The sequence below is a fragment of the Borostomias antarcticus genome, assembly GCF_949987555.1.
Source record: "Borostomias antarcticus genome assembly, chromosome: 11".
Classification (NCBI taxonomy): Eukaryota; Metazoa; Chordata; class Actinopteri; order Stomiiformes; family Stomiidae; genus Borostomias; species Borostomias antarcticus.
The window spans coordinates 12,727,063-12,753,639 of record NC_140244.1 but is presented as its reverse complement, the minus strand read 5'-3'; the positions used below and the strand labels follow the sequence as shown (position 1 = coordinate 12,753,639).

Sequence of the window (26,577 nt, the reverse complement as noted above, 5' to 3'; positions counted from 1 at the left end):
AATAAGACGCCCCACCCAGAGCAGGGAAGCAGTAGAGCACTCCTAGTTCCCCGGTCCCGAACTTCTCCCCTAGGCTGGCTGTCTTCGCCACAGCCTGGATGAGCACAAGCGCCGAATGACACCCAGATTTCTTTCCTAGCATAAAGTTTGATAAAAGAGATGAGTATTAGCAAAAGCAAGGAGAATGAAATGGTTATATCAGGGTACAATGAGCTATGAAGGGGAAGAATTACAATATTAATTTAGATTTTCAGGCATGGCATATACATGGCATGCTTACTTGCAATGGTAATAATGCCTACAGGTAATAACAATAACCATGCTTGATTAATTTGATGTATAATGTGGCAAATGCTATAGTAGCAGCAGCAAGCATCAGCCCACTATAGCTAAATAACGCCAGACACAAGATTACAGACTGTAATCAATGTATGAACAATGTTACATTGAGCATGCTCAACATTAAGTTAAAATTGAAATACATCTGAAACCTCCAAACGTAACGTTATCATTAACTAACTAATGTTAACTTGGTTAACCCTAAGCCGTTAGCATTAGCTACCGTTAGCATAGCTACCTAGCCTATACAGTATCAATATAGTTGGCCGATTCTCTGAATTCGGTGCACATTGGATTGTCTGGGTTTTGAAAAAAATACCACAAATAATTGTGTTTCTGAACATTGCATCTGATAAAGGACTATTTAAACCTCTGAGAAAATACTTTTCCCCACCTTAGGCATGAAATCCCAAACATTATTAGGCATTTCTTCGTCACCTAAGTTGTTTTGAATTCAACCCCGTAACGGACAACTTGATCCCTGTGTGAATATAATTCAAAAACATATTCAAACTAATTTGTGCAGAATATTGGTAATCATCTCTCCCTTGTTTAAAATAACTTATTATAATTAGATTTTATTTTATTTTAAATATTAACAATTTGACCGTCAAGTAGGATATGGCAACTTTATGTAGAAACGGTCTTCATATATTATGAAAATATGCATTAACTTTAAGATCCGATTAGGCTTTCATATATTTTCTGGTTGTCCTCTACATTCTACATACAGTTCAACAAACATTTATCTAATATTTCTTATTATTATCCAAAAATGTATGAAAAACTATCAAATAACAGTGTTGAACTCACTGTAACAGGGTTGAACTCACTGTAACAGGGTTGAAGTGACAATCAATATTTCAATTCTGTATGCATTTATTTGCCTAAGAAATTAATGACACCATTTAATCAAATTGAAATTGATTTTAATGAATTCATTAAAACAGACAACAGGAAAAAACTGACTACACTATAGTATTTACATAGTATGCATAGTATTTACATAGTAATTAATTGTAACTACTATGTAATAAATGCATTCATTACTATGTAATTACACAGTAGTTAAAAACACTTAATTTAAAGTGTTACCCAGTTCACATATATCTTTCCAACTGAATTGACTTAAGAACTGTCCAACTTTCAACCACGTAACAATAATTCAACCCCATAACAATGTTTTTTGTTATGGGTTTGAATGTTACGGGGTTGAAGATTTTAGCTAAAAGTAGCCATAAGTCCATAATTAGCTAGGGTATGTTGCACCACTTGGCATTAGGAAATCATGAAATTAATATATTTTTCAACACTATTGTTTGTTTTTTCCTAAACAATAGTTAACTATCATTTATTTATGTAATAGTGTTGAAAGGTTGAGCTTGACGATGTCAATCTGACAGTAAAAACAATGAAATATAGGTAAGAAATATGCTTACACTTAACTCTCTTTACAGCATGACCTTGAAAAGACTTGAGTGATGTCACTTCCTGAATGCTGAGGATGTTGGACTGAAGCATTATTTTTTAAAAGGGGGGAAATTGGTATGCTGTTATGGGGTTGAACTAAACTGGGGGACATGATTAAATAGTGCTATTTCATAAAGAGTTAATGTATTTTTTTCTGATTTCTTTTATTTTGGTTAAAGTAGACAGCCAAGTGATTATATTAGCAGAAAAAACTTGGGTTTAATTACAATTTTTATTAGTTTTAGATTCAATGAAAAAGTAGCTTTGGTCAGTGGGGGCAGCACATTTGGCTGTCATCTACTCCTAAGCAACCCATAAAAATTTTTAAAACATATTTTATTTTTATTTTGTGTGTGTGTTATAATCTAAAGACACGTGGATCTATCCATTTATTGCTTTAAAATGCCTTTTATGGGTTACATTATTTTAAAATCTTTGAGGTAAATCTGTGGGACGTAAAGTGCACCGAATTCAGAGAATCCTATAGGAAATGTACATTAGGTATATGTTAGCTAAGTTATTCAACATTGACCCACTTACCCTCTAGATCTTTTCCAACAATTTCCTAAAGTAACCACATGTCATGATCATTTGCATCATAGACATAAGCTGAATCCCAATCTGTGTGCGCAAACCACCCTTGCGGGCCCTCGCACTTGCGGCCTGAGGCCTGAGCACTTAATTGACGTCATCTGGAAGGGCCAGAGAGTGCAGAGCCGTGAATTAAATGGGACAGCACTTCCAGCGGCGTGCCAACGATTCCCAAGCCAGTTTAGCTCAATGCCCCTCCCACTTCGTTTTCATTGGCTGCCGCGCCCCTCCGACGCAGAGGCTGCTCTGACGCTCCCCTCAGCTCTCCGCTCGGCTCTGCAAATTGACCGATTGACGTCTGTTTTAATTTAATAATAATTACAAAATTATGTTGGGTGGGATATGTTTGCAGCATGTGGATTTCAAGATAAATGTTGTGTTATCTGCAAATGTCATCATTTATGTGTGATGCACTCGGATCATGACTCGGATGCACTCAAGCACTGTGTCACATGAGATGTGGTGGGCTGTGGATATTTTCTCCTCCTAATGCCGCATTCCAGATAGGATTTTGAGCCCGTAAGTTACGACTTCAAGTCACGACTCACGACTTCATAGCGTTCCAGGCAAACTGTCTGAATGCGTGGCATTCTGGATAAATGTAAACAAGCCGATATGGTAAAAGCTTGAAATTTGGCACATTGTCAGAGCTGGCAAGCTAAACATTGTATGCCTAATTTTGCTATGCTAAGAAATCGTACGTTACATTTTATTTATTGACATCATCGACTTTTCGCCGTTTGCATGGTCACGTTTAGGTTTACCTTAATGTTAGCTAGCTAGCACTAGCTATCTCTTGTCAACATATTTGGGCATCATTACAAACAAATAGCAGATTGTAGTGCTTAATCGTTTGTATTATTTTGATTACAACGTACAAATTTACTTTACGTTGCCCTAAAGTTATCTTTGTCGCCATACCCATGGGGGCTGCCATCTTGCTTAGAGGGCTGTGTGACGTCAGAGAGCGCAACTGGGAGTACATCGATCTGGTACGAGTTCACGGGTGGGAAGTTACGGGTTTGACTGCCATTCCAGTGCATTTTCACGTGTAGAAGGTCGGAAAAACACAAGTTAGGGGTTGCCTGGAACGTGCCATAAGTCCGCAAAATTGCGGACTTTCGGTAAGTGCGGTTAAAGTGCGCAAAATGGCGGCAGTGGCGCACTTGTGGACCTAGCAATTACGTTTTGGGACTACCCTGAGCCCTTGTGGACTTAGCGGGAATGCGCATGTAAGGCCGCGAGTGCTCTGCACTTGTGCGCGATTTGGGATTCAGCGATTTGGGATTCAGCTAATATATACGTTCATATCTATGATTTGCATGATCAGAGCAGCTTCATTGCTAAAAGCATAGCAAATGTTAGCCGACGTCATTACATATGACTTCCTTAAAACTATCCAATCAGAGGCAGAGTAGGGCGGGTCTTCCTATGGTGACGTGTTTTCCACCAATTCGCAGGACTCATGAATGCGCGCCCAGCGTCCCCGAGGCACGTTCACAGCATGTTTCTCAAATGGGCTCGATACAGGTATTGGTGGCTTCAAAAACAAAGAAAATGCATTGATTTAAAAGTTTATACTGATTAGATTGGTCTCTTATGCTGAATGATAACAACATGTTGTTTTCCTTTTCTAGCCCTATCTATCATAATCCACAAATCATGGGAAATAAAGGTCTTGGGCCGCATGCCATCACGTGACTTGCAATACCGAGCTTTAGCCACTACGTCAAATGGCTTCATGCGCCAGTGAGCAACATTCATTGAAATGAATAGGCAGCCATTTTCAATGTCGTCTCCAGTTTATATTATATCTCCATGGGCTTCACTCTTTCGAGCAGTCAGTAAATGGAGTGAGCCTATCCAGTTCTATTAATACATCCATGGTGTACATGCAGCGCCGTTGTTTAGCGGTGAAAGGTGATGATGATTATAAGCAGGGCCCACAAAAAAAAAACAAGAGGTCCCTCTTTCTATGGCGAAATTATTCTGTATGTAGATCAGTCACACTAATGCTGCATCAGAATTCAAATTAAGCCACAAATAATGCAATACAGATGAAAAAATGTTACCTTCCTGAGCAATATCCCTTCTTAAATGGTTTTGTCCATGCCATGGTTCATGCTTGGCCAGTCTCACCTCTTTTGACATTAACGTCACTATACGGCTGGCTGTCAAATACTAGCAAGTATTTGGCTAATTGTAGTGGAATTGCTGAATGACAGTTTATCATTTAATCTTTATGCTTACACATCAACTCATTTCCATGTATGTGAATAAAGTTAATTCCAGTTATTTACAAAATATCACGTCTCTGTCCATTTTTGGAAAAGGCTAATCATTTCTGTCAAATGATCACTCAAGTTTTATCACCCCACAACTATTTTGAGTGACTATTGTGAAAAGCGCTATATACATAAAATGCATTATTATTATGCATAGGATGTTGTGCTATGGTCATTTTCATTAATACATTTGATTAATCAAATTTGCAGTAATTCGCCGTTTTTTTCGCGTTTGGAAAAACAGTATATGGAAGTGAATGAGCCAGTTAGCCATCAGCTGCATTCACTCCGATGTATTTCCAAACGCGAAAAAAACGGCAGTGAAAAACAATCGGAGTCTGGTAATTATGAGTTTGTAACCCCGATAGTGTATTCAGCCTGTTATTTTGACTATTTTGGTTCTTGAAGTGGTGTTTTTACAGCGAACTTTTAACATTGAAGGCAACGGGCACTTACGCATCCGCACCCCTCATTACGTCAGACTGACCAATATGGCAGCTGAGGTGAATAAGGCAAATAGGGCTCAAGCCCCCAGGATTCGAAATCTAAAGTGAAGGCCTATTGAACCGCGCCATCTTGGCTAGATTTGTAGTCATTTTGCTATTTCCGGTGACTTTTGTACCTTCGCAGTTGTGCTTTTCTGTCCTACGCGCGTCCACGACAAAGTTCACGTTTATGTGAAATGTAGACGCACGTTCCCGGCTCTCCCCGCTTTGATTTAGCAATGAAAACCGGCTTGCATATTAACCTGTTTTTGTAAAATATATCCATTGGAGAAATTATTTTTTCATCCAGGCATCTTAGTTTAACAGGTTAATTATAGCTGAAGATGTTTTGTTTGCTAGTAGATGGTATTCATTCCGTTCGCGATAACGTTATTGCAGCCAGGCTAAATTCCTCCAGGGAGCCAGTGACAAGCGAGTTGAAAAGCTTCACTCCCCGCCAGCAGGAGCTTTGGCCGCTGCTACCGCATCTCGGATAACCCGCTGAGTTCGTGGCTGCTATTTCACATTCGCCCTTGATCAATCCCAATACCGATCCATGGTAATAATGAATCAATCGTTCAGATAGGCAGTGCTGCATGCATGTTACAACATCATTGTTAGCTTTATTAACATAACCATAGACTACATTTATCTCTCTAACATTAGGCTATCCATCTTACACCAGTCGGCCATTCGATAGCTAGAAGCAGTCAACGCCAACGTTGACCGTGGACGTGGACGCGCATAGGACAGAAAAGCACAACTGCGCAAGTACAAAAGTCACCGGAAGGCCAGAAAAAAACCAACTGCGCAAGTACAAAAGTCACCGGAAATAGTCAAATGACTACAAATTTGCCAAGATGGCGCGGTTCAATAGGGCTTCATTGTTGATAGCGGTCAGTGAATGGAGTGGCTGTATCCAGTTCTATTAATACATCCATGATAGGGCTTCACTTTAGATTTCGAATCCTGGGGGCCTGGTCGCGCCACTATTTGCTAACGTTAGCCCATAAAACGGTCCCATGGATGGCATCCAACGAGGAAACCCCAACTGACGGGGCAAAGTGCGAATATTTAAGTGAGTTGCTCAGATCCTCAGCCTTCATTACAGTTCTCGCCTGTGTTTTGTAATTTGTTGTATTTTTGAACTGCTGATGCACAAAGGTTCAGGCAGTATAAATAAATGTTGCATCTACAGTGTGCCTTTGCTATATCTCTTGTTTCACTATCTACTGAAACATACTTTCAGCCGTAATGTCTATTATTCTGTAATGGGCTGTAGCAATTCTGGTGTATGCTATGTATAGCCTAATGGATTAATAAGAGGCGGTTATATTTCAAAAATCATAATGGGATCAGAGCAGCACATTCAAATAACAAGACCAGGAGACCTGGCTCCTGCCAGACCCAGAAGACCATTTAAAGACCTTCAGGCCTTTGATGTACCAGCTGTGGGTCATGTTCAGAACATGTGACCTCTCCTCAATTTTCTCCCTCAAGCTCTACTTTTCTGGGTTGTTATCCACAAAGCATCAGCCATGAGCTGATCTTTAATGTTGATCACCTCTCTGGCCTGAGCTCCCGTCAGCACAGGTGAAGTCATCTGTTCTCAACAAATTCCACCCAGGGGCCTCATTTATCATTGTGCATACACCCTTTTTCATTTACATCTGATTTTTGTACTTGCTTTTCTCCGCAAATAATGTGATGTATCATGCCAAAACTCAATGGGAAATATTGTGAGATATATACACAATATTTCCCATCGAGTTTTGTCATGATACATCACATTATTTGCGGAGAAAAGCAAGTACAAAAATCAGGTTTAAATGAAATAGGGTGTATCCACAATGATAAATGAGGCCCCAGGTGCGTAGACTATGGTAGAAACACCTCGCAAAAGACAGACACAGACCGACAAAGCCTCCTGGCTGACCGGAAAAAAAAAGAACTAAAAAAAGAACTATGAATTTTTTTATTTTTTGGGAATGAACTTAGTTCATAATTTGACATTTTGAACTTGAACTTGAACTAGTTCGTTTTGAAAATTGTGAACTGAACCTGAACTAGTTCGTTTTAAAATGTTTAGAACTAATAGAAGTCTGCTTTGGTGAGGGACCTCTGGCGTTTTGGGCATCCTCCAAAATCCTCGCAGCAAAATATGATGAAATGCTTTGTTGACCCCGTTTCATTGCTAATTCTTGCTAGTAGAGTAGGCGCTTGGTTGACAGTTGGCATGCCAATCAAACGTGCGGCTAGCTGTTGTAAATCATATTTTTCAAATAGCTAGTGTAGTTTTTCTAAATTGCGCCATCTATTTTCGGGCACAGGAATTGTAGCTATATTCAGTCTGACCAGAAGCAGGGATAACCAGGCGAGGTCCAGCCTGGCTTATGTGTGTTGGCTGGCTTGTTTCTGTGCGGGACTGGTAGGACGGTAATGTCTGATAAATAAAGATGGGTCTTGTCACCTGGACACATCAGTTCCAATGCTTCCAATGCTAATCCAGCACAATAAGAGCGGGATAGCCAATTAGCTCATGGGCTCACAACAACTAGCAGCAGCTTCCATAACATTAATGGTAGCGGTCAGTGGCTAAAGCAGTTACACTGATGATAACATAAAGTCATCCTTACCAGGAACCCCGGTCTCCTGGGTGGGAGTCCAATGCTCTCACCACTACTCTACTTGTGCAGTGGAGATCGGCGGGTGGGTTTTGGTGTCCTTCTTCCAGTCCCTAGTGTGGGTTGGGGTTAGAATATGGGTTGGGGTGGGACAGGATCTGATCTATAAGGCAAGGGGTAAAGGTTGGAGTGAAAGGATGAACATGTGGAGGTTTGGGGTATAGTCCCATAAAGTCATCCCCACCGGGTCTTCAACCCCAGTCTCCAGGGTGGGAGTCCAATGCTCTCACCACTACTCTACTTGTGCAGTGGAGATCGGCGGGTTGATTTTGGTGTCCTTCTTGATTTTGGTGTGCTGGGACTACTGCCTCTTGTCGTGCCAACAGAGAAATGCAGGTCAACATTGTCCGCAGTAACGGAAGGAGGGAGGGAGGGAGTGATAACCGGACGAACGCTATTATAGGTGCGCTGGCTTACAGCCACGCACAAAAAAGCATCAATACATTAAGCTCATTTCTCCATCACCACCTAAAGCTGTGCCAGTCAACAGTCAGTCTAATCACTGAAAATAAACCACATAGGCGTAGAGCGACTGGTGCATCACATCCTATACAAAAATGAATTACTATAGGATTTGAAGTGTCCTACTCCTATTGTAATGACTGTCTGTCTATAATGCAGTAGCGTACCGTGGGGTCTTGCACAGGGTCTTCTCCGACATTATTACTCCCAATGCCCCCCAACCCCCCCCCCGGAAGTGGAAGTGTTGAGGCATTATGGGCGGTCTCCTTTTAATCCTAATCTGAAATTGCAGGAAACAGTAGGTTGTATAGGACAGTTTAGAGGGCTTTTATTTTTAAATGCTACATCAGAATGTCCTGAAAATAACTGGGTGACACCCTGAGGTGGTCTACTAGTACTCTGAAGTGGAAGTGTTGAGGCATTATGGGCGGTCTCCTTTTAATCCTAATCTGAAATTGCAGGAAACAGTAGGTCGTATAGCACAGTTTAGAGGGCCTTTATTTTGAAATGCCACATCAGAATGTCCTGAAAATCACTGGGATATACCCAGAGCCAGGGGAGGTCTGCTAGCTCTCTGGATTGGAGTAGGGGATGGGCGATTTCCTTTCATTTCTAATCTGAATATTAAGGAAATATAGTTATGACAATTTAGAGGTCCTTTATTTTGAAATGCCACAGCACAACCGCCTTTCACTTCTTTAATCAAACCATAGTTATTTGACTTCACTACCTGTTGGTGAACGCCACGGTGTCAAGTCAAGTCCTTACAAGAGAAAAAACGATTTACCGTAATGACGCTAATGTTTGCGCAAAGGGGAATTGGCTGTGGCCCACATGACTTGTATTTCCGAATTGAAGGCTGGCTTACAGCCAACACACAAAAACGTATCCCCACCGGCGATAAAATGAATGATCAGAGGAGGGGATATCAAAACCAGAGGGGGGGAAATCCCCCCCATCTCCCCCAGCAATTCGCACGCTGTTCAAAGCTATCGCCCCACGGCCGGGTTGCGAGATTACTTTTCGCAACCCAGTTTAGCAAGAACACCATAGAGTTTAGGGTTAGGGTCTTCCTTAACCCTAAACTCAATGGTGTTATCGATAAACTGGGATGCGCAAAAACGTAGACGCGGCCGGGTTGAGTAGACTGACGTCCTTACCTAAATGTCAACACCTGTTGTGATTAACCACGTGATTTGCAGCAGTCGGGGGAAGCATAAAATCAGACTTTTGAGTGGTTGAGAATAGTGGTGCATATTTTAAGGATTACATTTTAATCGGTCCTGATTTTGAATCTATTGTGTGAGAATGCCTCCTAAAAAAGCAACCCCTCAGGAAGTTACGTCCTCCGATGCGGCACCAAAGGGTCAGAAAACTAGTAAGACAACTCCAGGTGTGCACGCGGTATTGGTTTGACGTTTTGAAAATTCTCTAGATCGAAATATCTCTTTTCTATGCTAAGTTTGTGAGTTTCTTTGTCGCAGGAGGCTCAAATAATGAACCGTCGCGGAAAATTTCATCTAATCCTCCTACCATGGTGATGGTGAAAGAAGCCGTGAGAGAGCTGGACTCTCGGAAAGGCGTCTCCTCACAGGCGATACGCAAATACATGAAGGAGAAATACCCGTCTATTGATTTGGTGAGGTCCAAGTATCTGGTTCGCAGAGCGCTGACCAAAGCTCTCGAGAGCGGGGTGTTGGTGAGGCCAGCTAACTCTACTGTAGTCAGTGGGGTTCAAGGAAGGTTTCGGGTAAGGCCGTGTGCTTTAGACCTATACACTCGTGATTGTACCCTTCCTATAGAATCCTACTGCTATCCTTTGTTGACGAAACCATTTAGTTTTGTTGATTTTAAACGTTGCCTCTTCAGCTTGCGGTGAAGGGTAAAGCCAAGGAGCCCAAGTCTAAAACAACTGAGAACATGGATCCCAATGTGGCCAAAGCTCCAAAAGCTGCCAAGGCCAGAGTCAAGAAGGCCAAGGATCCGGAATATGGTAGGACTGCTTGCCACATCTAGCTCCAGAAGCTGGACAATGTGGTCAAAACACCACGCGTAGGCTATTGTTAAGGGTTTGGGGAGAGCATTTCAGTCCACCCTTGCATCATGAGCATTTTGTTTGGTTCTGCTCCTAGGTACCGAGAAGCCGCCTCCTGTGAAGCAGGAAGACAAGGCCTTGAAGGTGGGACCCATCCCTTATGTATTTTATTGGCACTAGGCCTATATGGACTGGTTTCGGTGGTGAAGCTTTCCTTGCCCTTGACATTAATAATAATAACTTTAACATAATTTGCACAAACCTAATGGCAGCGGTGGAACCTAACCTGCCGCTCTGTTTTCAGGATGCAAAACCCAAGACGTCTTCAAAAGGTGCGGCTACCTCGAAGGTCGCTCCCGCCAAGAAGCCCAAGGCGAAGAGGTCTGGAGAGGGGGAGGTTGGGGAGCCCAAGGCACCACGGAAGACTTCAAAAGTGGCCGCCAAGGGCGATGAGGAGGAAGCTCCAAAAAAGGTCACCAAAGCACAGAAAAAACAGGATGACAAAGGTGACGCAGCTGCCCCCAAAAAAGCTAAGGGGAAACGAAAGAATGCGACAACTAAGTGACTGCACTTCTGTGGGTTTTAATCATATACAATGCACTGTTGGTATGTTTTGAATAAAGTTTTTTTTGTTGGAGAAGTTGTCTGGTTCAGATCATCTTAATGGTTTGGAATAGTCGTGTTGAGTGAACTAGTTATTGTATTATAACTTGTATTGTATTCTATTATTTGGTTGCTGTTTGGAAGGGAAGGGATATTTCACCTAAACATTTATCTAGGACAGAATATTTAATGGCTTAATGTATTGCTATAGCACCCCCGTGTGGCCAGTCCTGTACATTAGTGAAGCCTACTGATGCACAAGCAAAGCACCAATGGGCTGAAAAATACAACTGTAATCACACCCAAACCAGCCCGTTAGCCCAGTACCCATGTAGACCGAGGTAAAGTGGAGCAGTGAAAGAAATATGGTGATTCAATCCAAATCAAAGCGAAAGCCATGACACTTCCTTCACCTGTCAAACCCACATGATTAGGGATTGATTTGGTACAGACTGATATAAACAAGTTCTTCACTCATGCAGTCATTTTTAAAACAGCATGTTTATTTGTCTTCAAAAATAAAAAATAAACTAAAAAGTATTACTATTTCATCGTCACTAATAGAAACAGTACGGAAGCACTGACAGTCTTTGAGCATTTTTAAAGCTCTTCAAGTATGTTCATTCAGTTCATAGATTTAGTTATTTGATCATTAGGGGCCAGGCCAGCAGGGTGGGAGGGGCTAGCTGGCCAGAAAGGGGCAGGACCAGGTCAGGCCCTCCCAAACTGATTGGCTCTCCAGCTGTCCTGGTCCAATCAGATCCAGTGTTGCAAACTCAGCTCAATCAACAGAAACAAGTCAAGAACCCATCACTTGCTTGATCCAGTGATGAATATGTGTCTGCCTCTGTAGCAGAGTAGCGAGCAGCAAGGGAGTGGAGGAACACTGAGGAGAGAACAACAGCTCAGAAAGAGAGGAAAGTGTTGCTGTTAGAAAGAGTTGAGAGGGAACAGGGGGGTAGAGATGAGAATTACTGATGAGAGAACAACACAACACATTAGAAGGAAAGTGCTGGATTTTGCAATTAGAGATGAAAGGGAAGGGTGAGATCAGAGATGGGAATTAGCTCATTACCCTTCAATTCAACTCCAGAATAGCAGAGAACTATTGATGAACTGTATTAATAACAGCAGTGACATTGAAACAAAACCACTTGAGTCAAATCTAAACAATAAAACTGGGTATTACACTTTCTGCAATGGGAATACATCAACATCTTCCACGTGTAAACTAATTCACTCTTCGAAGAGAGGAAATCAAGTGTGTGCATTGTTCCTCGGCTCCTCCTTCTTCAGCTAAGCCCCGCCCCTTTGTGCTGCTGCCACAGTTGCACCAGAGGTGAGCTGGGTGAGATCCCCCCCCGCCAAAAAAAACTCTTTAGTGCACCCTAGCGTCCTCCCTCCTCCTCAGAACTCACTGGAGACGCCACAGCAGCAGCCTGGCGACGTCTTCTCCAAGGCCTTCTGGGAAAGATCTGAAGGAGGGGGACACCAGGGACGATTTGGAGAACACTCACCCCCTCCCCCAACCCCCGTTCCCCTGTCCCTCAGCTGTTATTGAAAACAATCTCCCCCTGCAGGTCATCTGGGGTGCAGTAGGAAGCGGTCCAGGTACTGCGACATGGCCTCCCAGTTCCTCCAGAGGAAGGCCAGCAGGATGACCAGCAGCAGGGTGGAGAGCGAGCGCGAGCGCGTCTTCATCAGCGGGACCACGCAGTTAGCCACAGTGGAGACGAACACCAGCAGCACGGCCATGAGTGCCAGCAGCACGTTGATGAGCTTGCCCAGCAGCGTGCGCGCCGTGGCGTTATCCAGGCCCTCCAGCTGGACCACCTGCTGCTGCTGCTGCTGCAGCTCCATCTTGGAGATGCGCGTCTGACATGCCTCCAGCGCCTCCTGCAGGGGGGGAGGGGCAAGGTTAGTGTGAGGACGGTCACATTTGTGAGGACGGCTGTGAGGACGGTCACATTTGTTAAAGGAGTAGTAAAGGGAAAATGCATGTTTATCCCTGTTTTAAGGTTACTTATGATCATATACAATGGTTCAGATCAAAACGTTGACAAAGCTAGCATTTTCAAGAAAGTTGATAATTGCTCTACCACCGTTTTGGTCATACAATGGATGTGGATGGATCATTCAAAATCATTCAAAAACATGTTGAACTCTCGATTTCAAAGACAAGAAACTCACCTAGGTGTTAGTTGGCGTTCTGACATAATTCGCCATAAAGTAAGATTCTAGTTCATCTGGAAAGGCTTTTTAAAATATTTAGCATAGAACTATTTAGTCGCAGCTAGGGATGTGCACGGTTAACCGAGTACCCGAGTAGGCGATCTGCTAGTCGGAAAATAAACACTACTCGGTTAATCTAAAGGCTATACAATATGGCATGTTTGGCCGTGAAAGCGCGCATTTCTGAGCGCCTGTGCCCTTCTTCAATTGTTACCAAAGAGGATAGAGCGTTGGCGGCTGCCTGGAGAAAAGCGCTGTATACGGAGTCTTTTTTCGAGCGCTCCGGCTTTTTGAAAACATTGCCATCTCAACTTTTCAGAAAGGCGCTGCCAACGTCACTGCGGCTCTTTCAGGCAACCAATGATCAGATATTATAGGGCATGACTCGTCAGCTGTCTGGGGATCCCGGGGGACCCCCCTGCCTGGCTATTAAACGGAATATCTGAAAGTGCACCGATCGTAAAAATAATAAATTCAGCCAGCTGTCAGGGGCAGTGATGACTGATTACTAGTTGACTACTGTCTAGCCAGCTAACTGGTTACGTTTTAAAAGCTATATTTATTTACTTGGACACAGTTCTTGGGTGCAAAGTTAAGTGGTCACGAAAACTAGCAATAATTAGCCCATGGGCTTGCTAATGCTAGATGTCCTAGGTTCGGTTTTCCATACTGTTAAGCATTTTCGGATCAAACTACACCGTGGTTTTGCATAGTGTTAAAGCATTTTATGGATCGAGCCTCGGACTTTCACAGCGTAGGTAGCCTATGAGAGAACTAGTGAGTATAGCCTTAAGCCTATATATATGCCACTTCATTTGTTTTGTTTTGACAATTAAACGCTGGTACCGGGTCTTTGATTTTTTTTATCTGCATACTGTGCATAGTAGGCAGTGGTGTGAGTGGACTTTGTACTCTGGCTCCACGCAGCACTCCCATCATTTTGCGGTAGGCTAATCATGTTGGTAATGAGGTGGTGCTGAAAAAGACAGCGAGTACCAGCACAGGCCCATGCGCGTAGCCTACTCCTATAGTTTTCCAGCCTGCCATAAATAAATATTGAATGAATGAATGAATGGCCTATTTTTCAATAAATCTATTTAGTTTTGCATGGACATTTCTCTAATGAAGGCTTGACGCCGAAACATCCATTATTGTCCAATAAATTGGAAATAGGCAGTGAGTGCCACGGTGCTTTTTAGATAACGCAAAAAATTAATTCACTTGTTATCCGGCATTGGCAGTAAAGGCTTGGTTTAATACTTAATTTTGATTAGTAAATTAGAGGTCTGGTTGCATATTGTAGGCTTAGAGTTTTCAGTGTAGCCTAACGATAATAGGCTATGAGCTGGGCAGTGCATCCACATTAAAAGGCTGTGTTTTTAGATTCCGATAGCTTCATGAAAACCTGTGGGTTATTCAATCTGATGATAAGTAATGCATCCAACCACACATCGGCTTTTAAATATGTTTATTTGCAAGGGCATGGACGAGACATGAAAGCACCGCTACGGTAATAACGGCGGAAAAAAACGTATTCCCCTCCGAGGGGGCCGGGGTTAAATGCGCTTTTTTTGAGTAATCTTATTTTTGAGTAGTCCTAATCGGTTACTCGAGTAGGATCAGGTTAGGTTACTCGGTTTTAAAATTAGTCGAAATTCCCATCCCTAGTCGCAGCACATACGTGTGTAAACATCTGCAAACTAGGTGGCCTAGCAATATAAACAATAAAAGCCGCTACCGTAAGTAGTTCCGCTTCCTGAATCCCCTCTGCGGATTGATCTACACGTCTACAACGGCCGCTTCAATACAAGTCAATGGATTTCATAAAATGATAAATACAACCCTACAGGATTCATACTTTTCGGCGAATTTGATGTCAGAACACCAACGGACACCAATTACACCCTCGGTGAGCTTCTTGTCTTTGAAATCGAGAGTTTAACATGTTTTTGAATGATTTTTCAAGATGCCCATCCACATCCATTGTATGAACAAAACGGTGGTAGAGCAATTATCAACTTTCTCGAAAATGCTAGCTTTGTCAACGTTTTGATCTGAACCATTGTATATGATTATAAGTAACCTTAAAACAGGGCTAAACATGCATTTTCCCTTTACTACTTCTTTAAGGTCACATGTAAAAGACGCCATTATCGTGATACAACACAAGTGGATCATATAGTCGTGTATGAGATAGAATCTTATTTTCTTCCAAGTGCTGGAAGGCAGTCCACCACAAAATACAGAACTGAGCAGAGATTCAAAACTACAATACTCCAGGTGTTGGCGTGACGAACCTGAATGTCTCTGGCTCGTTCGTAAGACTGGTAGGCGATCTTCTCCTCCATGCTGGCCAGCTCCTGTTTCAGGTTCAGGATCTCGTTCTGGTGGAGCTCAGTTAAGTCGTTGAGCTGCTCTTCCAAACGTTCACACCTGGGAACAAAACGGAGGTCAGGGACAACTGGTAAATGGACTAAACTTACTTTTATTCAATGCGCTTAACAATGGCCTCTCATTCACACACCAATGACGGCAGCTGCCATGCAAGGTGCTAACCTGCTCATTGGGAGCAATTTGGGGTTCAGTGTCTTGCCCAAGGACACTTCGACATGTGGACAGGAGGAAGTGGACAAGAGGAAGGAGCCGGGAATCAAACCACCGACCCTACGATCATTGGACAGCCCGCCCTACCTCCTGAGCCACAGCCGTCCGACAGCTCACACACAATGCAGCAGACGAGCTGTTTGTTGTTGCCGTGTTTGATGATAGCGTCATTTGAACTGAAAAACGCCTTTCTGAAGTGAATAGGGGTGTCTTAAAAGTATCTTCCCTAAATACTTGGTGGTAAATGTAGGCATGTTGTGAATGTACGTGGCGCACTGCGCTACCTGTATCTCTCCTCTTGCAGGGCCTGCATGATCATGGAGTAGTCCCTCTGGTAGTGGTCCTTCAGGTTGTCAAAGGACCCCTCCAGCCGACTCTGGCTGTCCCGGAGGTCCTGGAGCTCGTGGAGCAGCGCGTCGAAGCCCGAGCTCTGGCCGTGCTCCAGCGTGTTTCCCCTGGAGCTGGGCGGGCCCCCGGGGGCCCCCGTGGTGCTGTTGGCCCCCACAGAGCCCGAGGTGGCGCTGGAGCAGTCGTCCTCGCTGCCATACTTAGGGCTGGACTGCATCTGGCCACCGCCCCCCAGGGCCCTGGACGCCCCGCCCGCCGTCCCCTCCTCCCCCTGGGCCTCGTCCAGGGAGTCCTTGAGGGCAGCGATGTTGTCGGCGCTGCCGAACTTGTTGCGGATGAGGGAGGCGATCTCCCGGGGCTTGGACGCCACGGCCCCGGCTGCAGAGTGCGTGGCGTGGGAGAAGCTGGAGAAGCCACCTGTCATCTGCAGGGGGCAGAGTTGAGCAGAAACAGGTGAGTCACCGCAGGGCTAGCCTGGTCCTCATGATCAAATTCAATCACAGGACATTTAGCCTGGAAATGGCGCAGCGTGCATCTGGTATGGGTGGGAAGTGGACTTCATGAGGAATGCCATTGTCTGAATTTGTCTAGTGCTAGTCTAATCACAGGACTGCGATATGTGCTTCTGAAAGGTGGTCCCATGCCCATGACACTGTTACCAGGCTAACAAACCTCTACCCTTAACAATCTACATGTTCAGACACTGACACCACAATACGCAACACACACACGGATCAACACTGACTCCAAAAGCGTTTTCTTGTCAGAGCACACAGAGACAAACCTTGGCCCCTACGTCTTTGAGTCCCTGGTGCATGTCTCGGAACACGTCTTTGGGCTGGCGCGGGATGCCGTTGTGCTCCACCTCCCGGAGCTTCCTGTGGTAGTGCTCCAACTTCCTCTGGAGCTGCTGGATGGTCTGGGCCGACTTCTGGTTCTTCTTCTCGAACACCTGCTTGATTCGGGCGCTCTGCTGCTTGTCGGCGTTGTTGGCCAGCTTCAGGTACTCGGCCACGTTGTCGTCGCGTGCCGTCTGCTCGATCTTGATCTGCTCCGTGAGCTTGAGGATCTTCTGCTGGAGCTGGGCCACCGCCTGCTTGGTGCGCTGGGGGTCGGGGGTGCCATCCACGCCGTCGTAGCCGTCGGCGCCGCAGGGCAGGGCGCTGGGCGACACGGCGGCGCCCGAGCCCTCAAAACGCTCCAGCTGACCAGTGTGGGTGGCGGGGAGAAAGAGAGAGAGAGAGAGAGAGAGAGAATGAACATGGAAGGAGGATGGGATAGAAGAAAAATAAATAAATTAGCTGATTAGGATACGAAAGCCTTTACGAGTTAGTAGATAGCACAGTATCTCACAGTAACTCTCCTAAAGAGGGGAATCATACAAGAAAAAGAACAAAGTAAAATAACGTATAAACCCGTCACACATCTTCATGATGACGATAGGGGGCGTGGCCTGTGTGAAAATGATGTGTTGAGTCACTGAATGACAGTCTAGACGGCTGTGGTCTGATGGCTGCACTCATGTGGGAGTGTTGTTGTGTTGCCTGAAGAGCTTACCCTCAGCCTAACTGACCGATAGGTACTTATTGATCAGAAGCTTTGGTCGTTACGATTAAGCATTGCAGACAATATACTGGGTCTTCCCCTCACACGAACAGTGGCCATAGTTCACTAACATGGTCATGAAACACTACTGCTATGGGGTACACGTCAGCCAGTTGTCAAACAAGTCAAAGACTACGCGTGTGTACTATGTAACAGGCTTTGTGGCTTGATCATTACATATAAACACGTGAGCAGCCAGAGATAAAACGCAGTATTTGCATACAGAACGCCTTAACATTTCAGCAGCGTTGAGTGACATGACAGAGGACACTGGTACCAGCGCCCAGAGAGCCACGTTGCTCAGACTCTGAGCTTGGTTCGGCCCTGCAAGTGCTCACTGACCTGAAGTACACTCAAGAGACAGTGGCGGCTAAATATAGAAAGGCTTAGAGCCCATAGTGACCGATGCACACAGGCAATCTCTGATCTGATAACATGGCCAGCTCAGCTCCACTTCCCCTTTCACTCTCTCTCCAATCTGATGGCCTTTTATGTCATAAAGCGCATTTCATTTAAACATTTAAAGATGCATGTTGCACCATTTCAACATTTCCTTGATACCAATTATATACAGTATTGGAGGCAAAATGTAAAATAAATAGGCCTACAAACAATTGTGGTTAACGTACAGTGTAGGCATCTTTTCCTTTTTTTCGACGCCATCAACTTTCAGAAATGGTATATGTTATGTTATAACAGTGTTTATAATCTGGAACGTGTTACCCACCCACGCAGCGCAGCTGTGTCCGCCTGGCTCAGGTTCAACTACATTTCTGCTGGTAGTTTTAAGCTCCATTAGATGATCTTTACAAAAAACATGTTTTTTAAACAGTGAAAGTGACATTGGCCATTTTGCCTATTCCCCCCCCCCCATCATCCCTGAGATGCACCATTCACACACCTTATGAACCCAAAACTGAAGATGGGCATCAGGGTAAATCGAGCGGAAAGCACGTCTTAACTGCGGTTCATCTCCATGTGTGCTCTCCGGGGGGGTCTGTCTGTCTGTGTGGCCGGACTCTGGCGGGCGGGTCCTGGTGGGGGGGTGGGGGGGCCCTAGCTGGACACTCACCCTGTCCTGCTCCTCGGTGGACTGGTACCCCGAGGTCAGCAGCACGTCGGCCAGGGCGGGGCTGCTGGGCGTATCCGTGGTGGAGGAGGAGCGCGGCCGGCCCACCTGCAGCAGCAGGGCCTCCTGGGTGCTGCGGCGGTGGATCTGGGGGCTGCCCTTCTGGGGGGGGTCGCCGGCCGCGGCCGCCTTGCTGCGCCGGCTCTGCAGGCTGGTCCCTCGCTTCATGGTGGGGGGGGCGCTGCGGATCTGCAGCAGGACGCGGCTCAGAGCTGCGGGTGGGGGGGCGCAAGCGGCGTGGGGGTCAGAGTCCGGGGCGCCGGCCGCGGGGGCGTCCCCGACCTCCGGCCCTGAATCCGGGGGCTGGAGGGGAGGGGCCCCCGCGGAGGCGGCGTCGTGCGGGGAGACGGAGGACCGGCGGCGCTGCGGCTGGAAGAGCTGCTTCAGGCCGTGACCCAGCGCCCCCATGTTCTCCAGGGCATTTTGGGTAATTTTGGACAGGCCGTGCTCCGGTTCGGATGCCCTCCTGCCAACCTCCGGCTCCGCCCGGCCCCCGGCGTCCGGCTCCTCGGGACTCTGCTCAATACCAGCCTGATCCATCAGGGGGCGCCAGGCCCCCGGGGAGCGGAGGGGTGGGGGACGCTCAACCCTGGGGCGGGGGGCGGGGGTCTAGCTACGGCCCCCGCCGCCACACACCCCCCCTCGGAGAAGGTCGGTTCAGAGCCAGGAAGCAGGGTGGGCGGCGCGCAGTGGGGCCCTGCGAGTGTGCATGCATCTGCGGATTGGCTCAAAGGCATGCTCGTCAACCACAGGAAGGAAGAGAACAGGGATTATGACATGCAGCAGTGAGGGATGACAAGATAAGCAGCAGAAGCAAAACATAACATCATCAAAGCAAGAGCAGTGCCTGGGCTGGCTCTGAGACATGGAAGCTCCACTTTGGAGCCTGGCTCATTTTCAAATTTTCAGGCCCAAGGATTTGTGTATTATATCAATTAAAATAGCCTGAATAGAAACTAAATGTTTCCAGAAAGCCATGAGTTCCTCCATAGCCAATCAACATGTCTTAGAGGACCAGACCCACAACAATGACAAACAAAATACCAACACTACTTTACTAATAAAGAAGGAATTCTACAGCAATGGAGAGTGCCAGGCAAAAAAACTGATAGGTCTACATTTCCAAAAATGATTTCTGAAATGCTTGAATTTATTTCAAATTGGATACCATCCACGGATACTGTGGCACTTGAGGCATATTATTAAAGGACAATGCTCGTTTTTGACAACCTGGACCTTATTTACGAGATATTATAAGACGTTTGACTCACCGAGATCAGTTTGGTGTAGTTCGGAGGCATGTAGAAGAAATTTAAAATCCAGCGCGAGCCAGTATATCTGTTACGGTCAATGTGAGAAAACGGGGAATGTGAGCTTTTCCCGGTTATTGCGCACATTCCCCGACCTCGCGGGGAATGTAGGAGAAACATGTGCGTTTCTCACATCTCCCGGGTAATGTGCACATTCCCCGACCTTGCGGGAGATGTGAGAAATTGGTTAGTATTTCTCACATCTCCCGTACGGTCGGAGATTGTGCACATTAACCGGGAAATGCTTACAATTCCCGACCTTGCGGTAAATCTAGGAAAGCGCAACCGTATGCAAAACTTCTGCGCAGCCGGGTGGTGGGAGAAGGCTTATGTGACGCCTCAGAGGGCGTGCACCATAAGAGGCACCCACGGTAGTTGGGCTATCGTTACTGGCGCACACCTGCAGCGCGCAATTGTTGCTCCAGCATGCTATGTGCATGTGTGCTGGAGCAAGTGAGGAAGCTTTTTGTTTCTAAAGATCATATTACAGAGGCATGTGAAAAACACAACAGGCCTATGCTCTATGTAAGATTTTTAGAAACTGCATTCTAAGTGCTGCAACCACCGCCATTACATGGATATACTGGCTCGCGCTGGATTTTAAATTTCTTCTACATGCCTCCGAACTACACCAAAGCGATCTCGGTGAGTCAAACGTCTTATAATATGTCGTAAATAAGGTCCAGGTTGTCAAAAACGAGCATTGTCCTTTAAAATGCATGTTTAGGCATTGAAGCAATTCAGATATTTTTCGTGCATATAAGTGGATGGTTATGCTCCGTCAAGAGTAGTGAGGATCTGGATGAGGGTTACTGGTGTATGAAGGATGATGAGCGATGGGAAGCTAGTGTGGAGTCACTGCTCTTATCTGACTCAAGCCAGTAGTTACACCACAATCTGACTGAAGAGCTTTGGCCTCAAAGTAAAATCTCAGTGTGTGCTGGCCACGGGGGTGACCAGGGCTACGAACTCCACAGGTTCTTCAGGGCTCAGGCGCATCACTTTGTATAAAGACACTTTTAATTATCAAAAAGATAGAGAATGAGCTAGAGAGAGCTAAAAAAAAAAAAAAAAAAAAAAGATAGAAAGAGGGAGAAAACAGAACGAGAGAAAGAGAGACAGAAGGAGAGAGGGGAGAGAGAGGGAAGATAGAGAGAGAGGGGGAGAGAGAGAGAGAGAGAGAGAGAGAGAGAGAGAGAGAGAGGGAGAAGCATCTTACCATTCGTCCAGCCTCCTCTTCTGACTCACAGTACAGGTTTGGCTGCAGAGGAGGAGGTCAACACAAGACCAACATTTACATCAACTGAAGCCAACTGGATGAAGCCTGATGCTGTGTGTATTTGATACTGATACACACGGACTTCTTCTCAATCTGTGATGTACAAATCAGGCTACTGTCATTAACCTAATGGCATTACGTAAACAAATGCATCTCTCTGTCTATGTACCTATCTATATCTATAATATATGTGTATATATATGTGTGTGTGTGTGTGTGTGTATGTGTATATATATATATAATTTGTGTTAAAAAAAAAAATAAACGTGTTAAGGTTTCACGAGTGTTAACACATTAACAGCTCTAATACATGTATGTATATTAAAAAGAATTAGAGGGAGAAACTTAGGGATCAATCCAATATGACACCAGCCATCCCAATCATTCTACAATTGTTTCTAGAGTGACAGATGGATTATCTAAGTATTCTTCTGCAACCTGTATTTTTAGAAATTCAATTTCATTCAGGAGAAATAAGATAACTGATTGGACCACAAACTGCCATTTTATTTCCTGATGGTAATTCTGTAAAGAGGAATCCAGTTTAAAATCTGAGATGGGTGTTTTTATGGCTGTTAGTCAGAATATATACAACAACAAAAAAGAACAAGATGAGCAATTTCTGATTTCTGAGCAATTAAATTATAATGACTTGATGAACAAAGCCTTGGTCAAGACTGCGTTATGTGGTTTGTTTATTTCAAGGACTTTTTAAGCACTTTGTTAAAAAGAGGCTATTTTCAAGTTATACCAAGACTTGATTTCCCCCCCCTCAAAATTTAAGCACTTACAGCACCTTGTGCAAACCCTGTAATAAATGTAGTGAGGGATAAAACTAAGTACTTAAGCTGCAAAGAGAGACACAGAGAGCTTCTGAGACGCCGACGGTCAGACACTGTCAACAAGCTGATGAGGCCCCTGATGTATAGTAGTACGCAAGCTAAGAGCCAGCTAGTCACTGACAGACAGCAAGAACACGCCAATCAATCAGAGATCTCAGAAGCAACCATCCAATCAGCACTATAACCCTAACCCGCCCCCCCCCCCCCCCCCCCCCACACACACTCACACACACACACACACACACACTGACCTGCTCAGCAGCTAGATGTATGACACCCACAAGGCTGACACGATCTCATATAACACCCAGTGTTGCGTAGGCCCATCTTCTTACCATGACAGAAACCTCAACACGAACCAATAACAGTATTACACCCAGCGTCTTACCTCACCCAGCTTAGATCATCCTTTCTTTTCTCCTCCGCACACAGAGAAGCTATGCTAGCAGCCCAGACTGCACTCCCACCTAATCACTAACCACTTACTGTACCGCGTCACTTGTACGGAAAATGCCTAAAATCTGCCGGAAAATACACCAGAAACCACTATCAAGACTGGCCTGACGCTCAAGCCAAAATGTCTGACTCCAGCTGGGCTGAGGCGTCAGGCAGCAAGTGAATACAGATGAACAGAGGAGCAGGTACACAGGTGCACCCAGAGGGTGACAGTGACATGCGTGTCACACACCGAGGCCTGGGGGGTAATTTACACAGAGCTGCAGGGATGCATCTAGCTGTGTTGTCCATGCATTATTAAGTGGACAAACAGAGGAGTGACTCCGAGACTCAGCACAGCTATTGTGTGTCACTGTCAACAAGCCAGCCGCAGCCTGAAGAGTCCAAAAAACATTCTCTAACACCACAGGCTGCCACACCCTTCTCTCTATCACACACACAGAGAGATAGCGTTTACACAACAAGACAGAAGAGGTTGAGGCGAGATCTAGGACAAGACCCAGGCGCTTTTGCTGCAGCGGTTTCTAACAGAGGTGATGTGTACACTACTTCCGTATATCGACGGGCCATGAACACAGATTTATAGCCTACACACACACACACACACACACACACACACACACACACACACACACACACACACACACACACACACACACAGCATGGCAGCAGAGGACAGCCACATCCTCCTGTAGGGCATAGTCTGTCTGAACTCTGAAGTGGGTCAGCCAGCACTCATTCCCCTACCTAACCTTTCACAAGGTCACACAAGCTACAGTGTGTGTGTGTGTGTGTGACGTGTGTGTGTGTGACGTGTGTAGCTACTGTGTGTGTTAATAAAAAAACTGCTGCACAAAATTGTTACTTGTGACCCTGTTCTAAATCTTTACTACTGTGGTCAACATGATGAACTAGATAACAAAAACCAGACTCAAAGGCCACTTCAGCGTAACCCCGTAGCTGCGCCCTAACACAAAAATATGCTGTGTCATCACCCTACGCACTCATCCACCCAAGTTAATTTACCAAGAGGGACAGTCTCTGCTTTCTGACATATGAAACGTTAGCTTACTTGGGGGTGGGGGGGTGGTGGGGAGATGCAACTCAGCATTATATAGCCCCCACCAGGGCACGTACCTTCAGACTGGATCATCAGCAGGCCTTCTGTGATTTCTCTCTGCATAGGGAAAGGCTTTAGTATTCCAAAGGAGTTTCAAACAGCACTTCCTCTGGTAGGGCTGAACAAACGATACGGGCGGGCTTTCCTCCCAACCTCAGTCAGCTGTTTCCATGGACATTTTGTAATATCACATGCTACAGTGAGAGAAATAGGAGAAAGACAGCGTGTAAGAGCAGGTCTTCATGATTTACGTAATTGCGATTGTTCCAAGTAGGCCATCGCTGAAAACCACACACAAGTCTTAGTGTGAAGAAAATCTGGCTACATTAACCAACAACAAATGGGCAGTTATTATTCCTGTATAACTTGCTACAGTAGCTTAACCTGCTACAGGCATCACATCCATAACATGAACAATCCCTGATATATCCATAACATGCTGTTATAGTTGCCATTAATGGGATTGTACACCCAGTCATTGATTGACGAAGTAGCCTACTTAAACAAATTAATAATTGCATTATGCACACTTTTAAAAGTTCTTCCTAGGGAGAAAGCTGGAGCACACCCTCTCTAGGCGAGGTGCCGACTAACGGTGGGATAACTAAAAGAAAGAAAGAAAGCCGCACACTCTAGGTCTCCTTGAGTATAAATAATTTAATGCACCATGTTGATCACCTACGCGTTTCGGCCTGTAGCCGTCAGGGTGGACACGTGCACACTTTTAGCATTTTTGCATTCTGTCATAGCCAGAAATCACAATGGTTCAAGTTAAAATTTGAGCTATTGTTAATATTCTAAAACGTCATGCTTATTGACAAGTCAATTGTGAACCTATTCATCAAACTCAGATCCACAGTCAGCTGCCCGGTGAAATGGAGGATTGCTCCTTCTAACCGTTTGAACAACCGAAATACCTCAGTTGCCACTTTATTAGGTACATCTGTGTTAGTTGAGGCAAATAGCATGCTCCTCCACCCGCGAATCGCCTGGCTGCTGCTGCTCAACATAGGCATGTAGAGATGATGAAGAGGTTTAGGCTAGGTTTCTAGGTAGGCTAGGCTAGTTGTTGTTCGACCAAACGTTAGAATGGGCAAAGCTTGTTCATCGTGTGCTTGTTTACGCCTCTCATCCTAGCTGGATAGTAAAATGCAATCCAAGCACAATTAATCTCGCAGCTATAACCAAGTTTGGCATATATGTCACTGCACTTACTCTAGCTTGGCGGTCAATAAGTCGCCTGTTAGCTAACGTGATGTGCCAGGCAATTCAGGCAAGAATCTCACCCGGCGCATCACGACACTGCAGCGTCTGAACTGAACACCAGCGCTGCTCTGCTCAGCTAGCCCGACCCTGCAGGTGACCAGGACCCAGGGCGTTACCATCAGATCATTCAGTGTTGGGATTGGGGAAGGCTACTGTAGTCTGGCTCTAAAGTATTTTCCACCACCAGTTTAGCTAACGTTAACAGTAAGGCTGCTGCAATGTTGAATCTTGTAACACATGCATCGTACACTGACACACCCATGCATGCAGACGATTCAAAATCTAGCTTTGGCAGATAAACGTCTGTTAGCACCTTAACGCCAGCTACGGTTAGATTTAGGCTAGCTAGTGTCTCAGTTGTATTGTTATAGATACTGTAACGTTAAGTTAATGATAATTAAATTATCATTCAAATGAGTTCGATTGATCTAGCTAGCGACATCAAATCGCATGTCGCTCAAAATGAATACGACTTAATGCTATTATCACGATTAAGTGTGATATGAAGCTAACGTTACAACCTGTCAGACTGCCTTCCAGGCACTAACGTTAGCTTAGCTAGCTAATGTTCCTGAACAGGTTGGTTTACAGCAGGGCACAACCTATTTAGTGGACTGGAGCAGTATGGTCGGAGACACAAACCTAACACACCATAATACAAATTAAAAGTTAATGATTGACAATTTCATTTTTCACTGCCATAGTGCTAGCTACATTATTTAAACTCCACGAAGAACCAATTTTATTCAATTACCGTTAGCTACACAACCAATCAAAACAGAACCACCAATGAATTGTCAGCCTTCCAGGGAATAGCCTGAGCCGTTGTAACGTTAGCTTGCTATAACGTATCTAGCTAGACTATCGTTAGCTTGACGGCTAGCTAGCTAAGCTAACCACATTAGGTTAAACAGTTCGACATCCAAGTTCATGACCAGAACACTCCTTTCAGAATACATAACAGCAAGTCGTCACCGCACATTTATAATATTCGTTATATTACGGAGTATTTCCAGGCATCAACTTACTCGGCTGTAGAGCTTCGTGTTGACCGTTCATTTTAACGATGGAACACTCCCACGATGACGTCAGGGAGCGTGTTCAGACGTAGGGCTGAATGAGGCAGGCCTAGATAGTACTGTATGATCCTTCGCGTCTCACCTCCATGAAATTAACCAGGCCAGATCCAGCCTGGCTTATGTGCGTGGCTGGCTTATTTCTGTTCAGGACTGGTAGGACGAAAGCTAGTCATGCCACTGAAATAGCTGTGAATTGAAATTACATTAAAGGACAATGCTCGTTTTTTACAACCTGGACCTTATTTACGACATATTATAAGACGTTTGACTCACCGAGATCACTTTGGTGTAGTTCGGAGGCATGTAGAAGAAATTTAAAATCCAGCGCGAGCCAGTATATCCATGTAATGGCG

At 45.1% G+C, this 26,577-nt stretch overlaps 1 protein-coding gene across 2 annotated transcripts; it reads right to left on the bottom strand.

The window, feature by feature from the left end:
• Positions 1–12,506: 12,506 nt before the first annotated feature.
• On the bottom strand, positions 12,507–26,218 carry tmcc1b (transmembrane and coiled-coil domain family 1b). 2 transcript variants are annotated; one of them, XM_084445576.1, is made up of 8 exons: positions 26,174–26,218; positions 23,897–24,073; positions 21,402–21,443; positions 18,816–19,610; positions 16,923–17,342; positions 16,075–16,562; positions 15,484–15,619; positions 12,507–12,850 (listed from the first exon to the last, which is right to left on the bottom strand). In XM_084445576.1, the coding sequence occupies exons 4-8, from the start codon at positions 19,410–19,412 to the stop codon at positions 12,536–12,538; spliced, it is 1,956 nt and encodes a 651-aa protein (XP_084301702.1). In that variant the 5' UTR covers positions 19,413–19,610; positions 21,402–21,443; positions 23,897–24,073; positions 26,174–26,218; the 3' UTR covers positions 12,507–12,535. The 2 variants fall into 2 exon arrangements, with proteins under 2 accessions (XP_084301702.1, XP_084301701.1); XM_084445575.1 differs by lacking the exons at positions 21,402–21,443; positions 23,897–24,073; positions 26,174–26,218 and adding an exon at positions 20,346–21,120 and having other exon boundaries at positions 18,816–20,277.
• Positions 26,219–26,577: the final 359 nt, after the last annotated feature.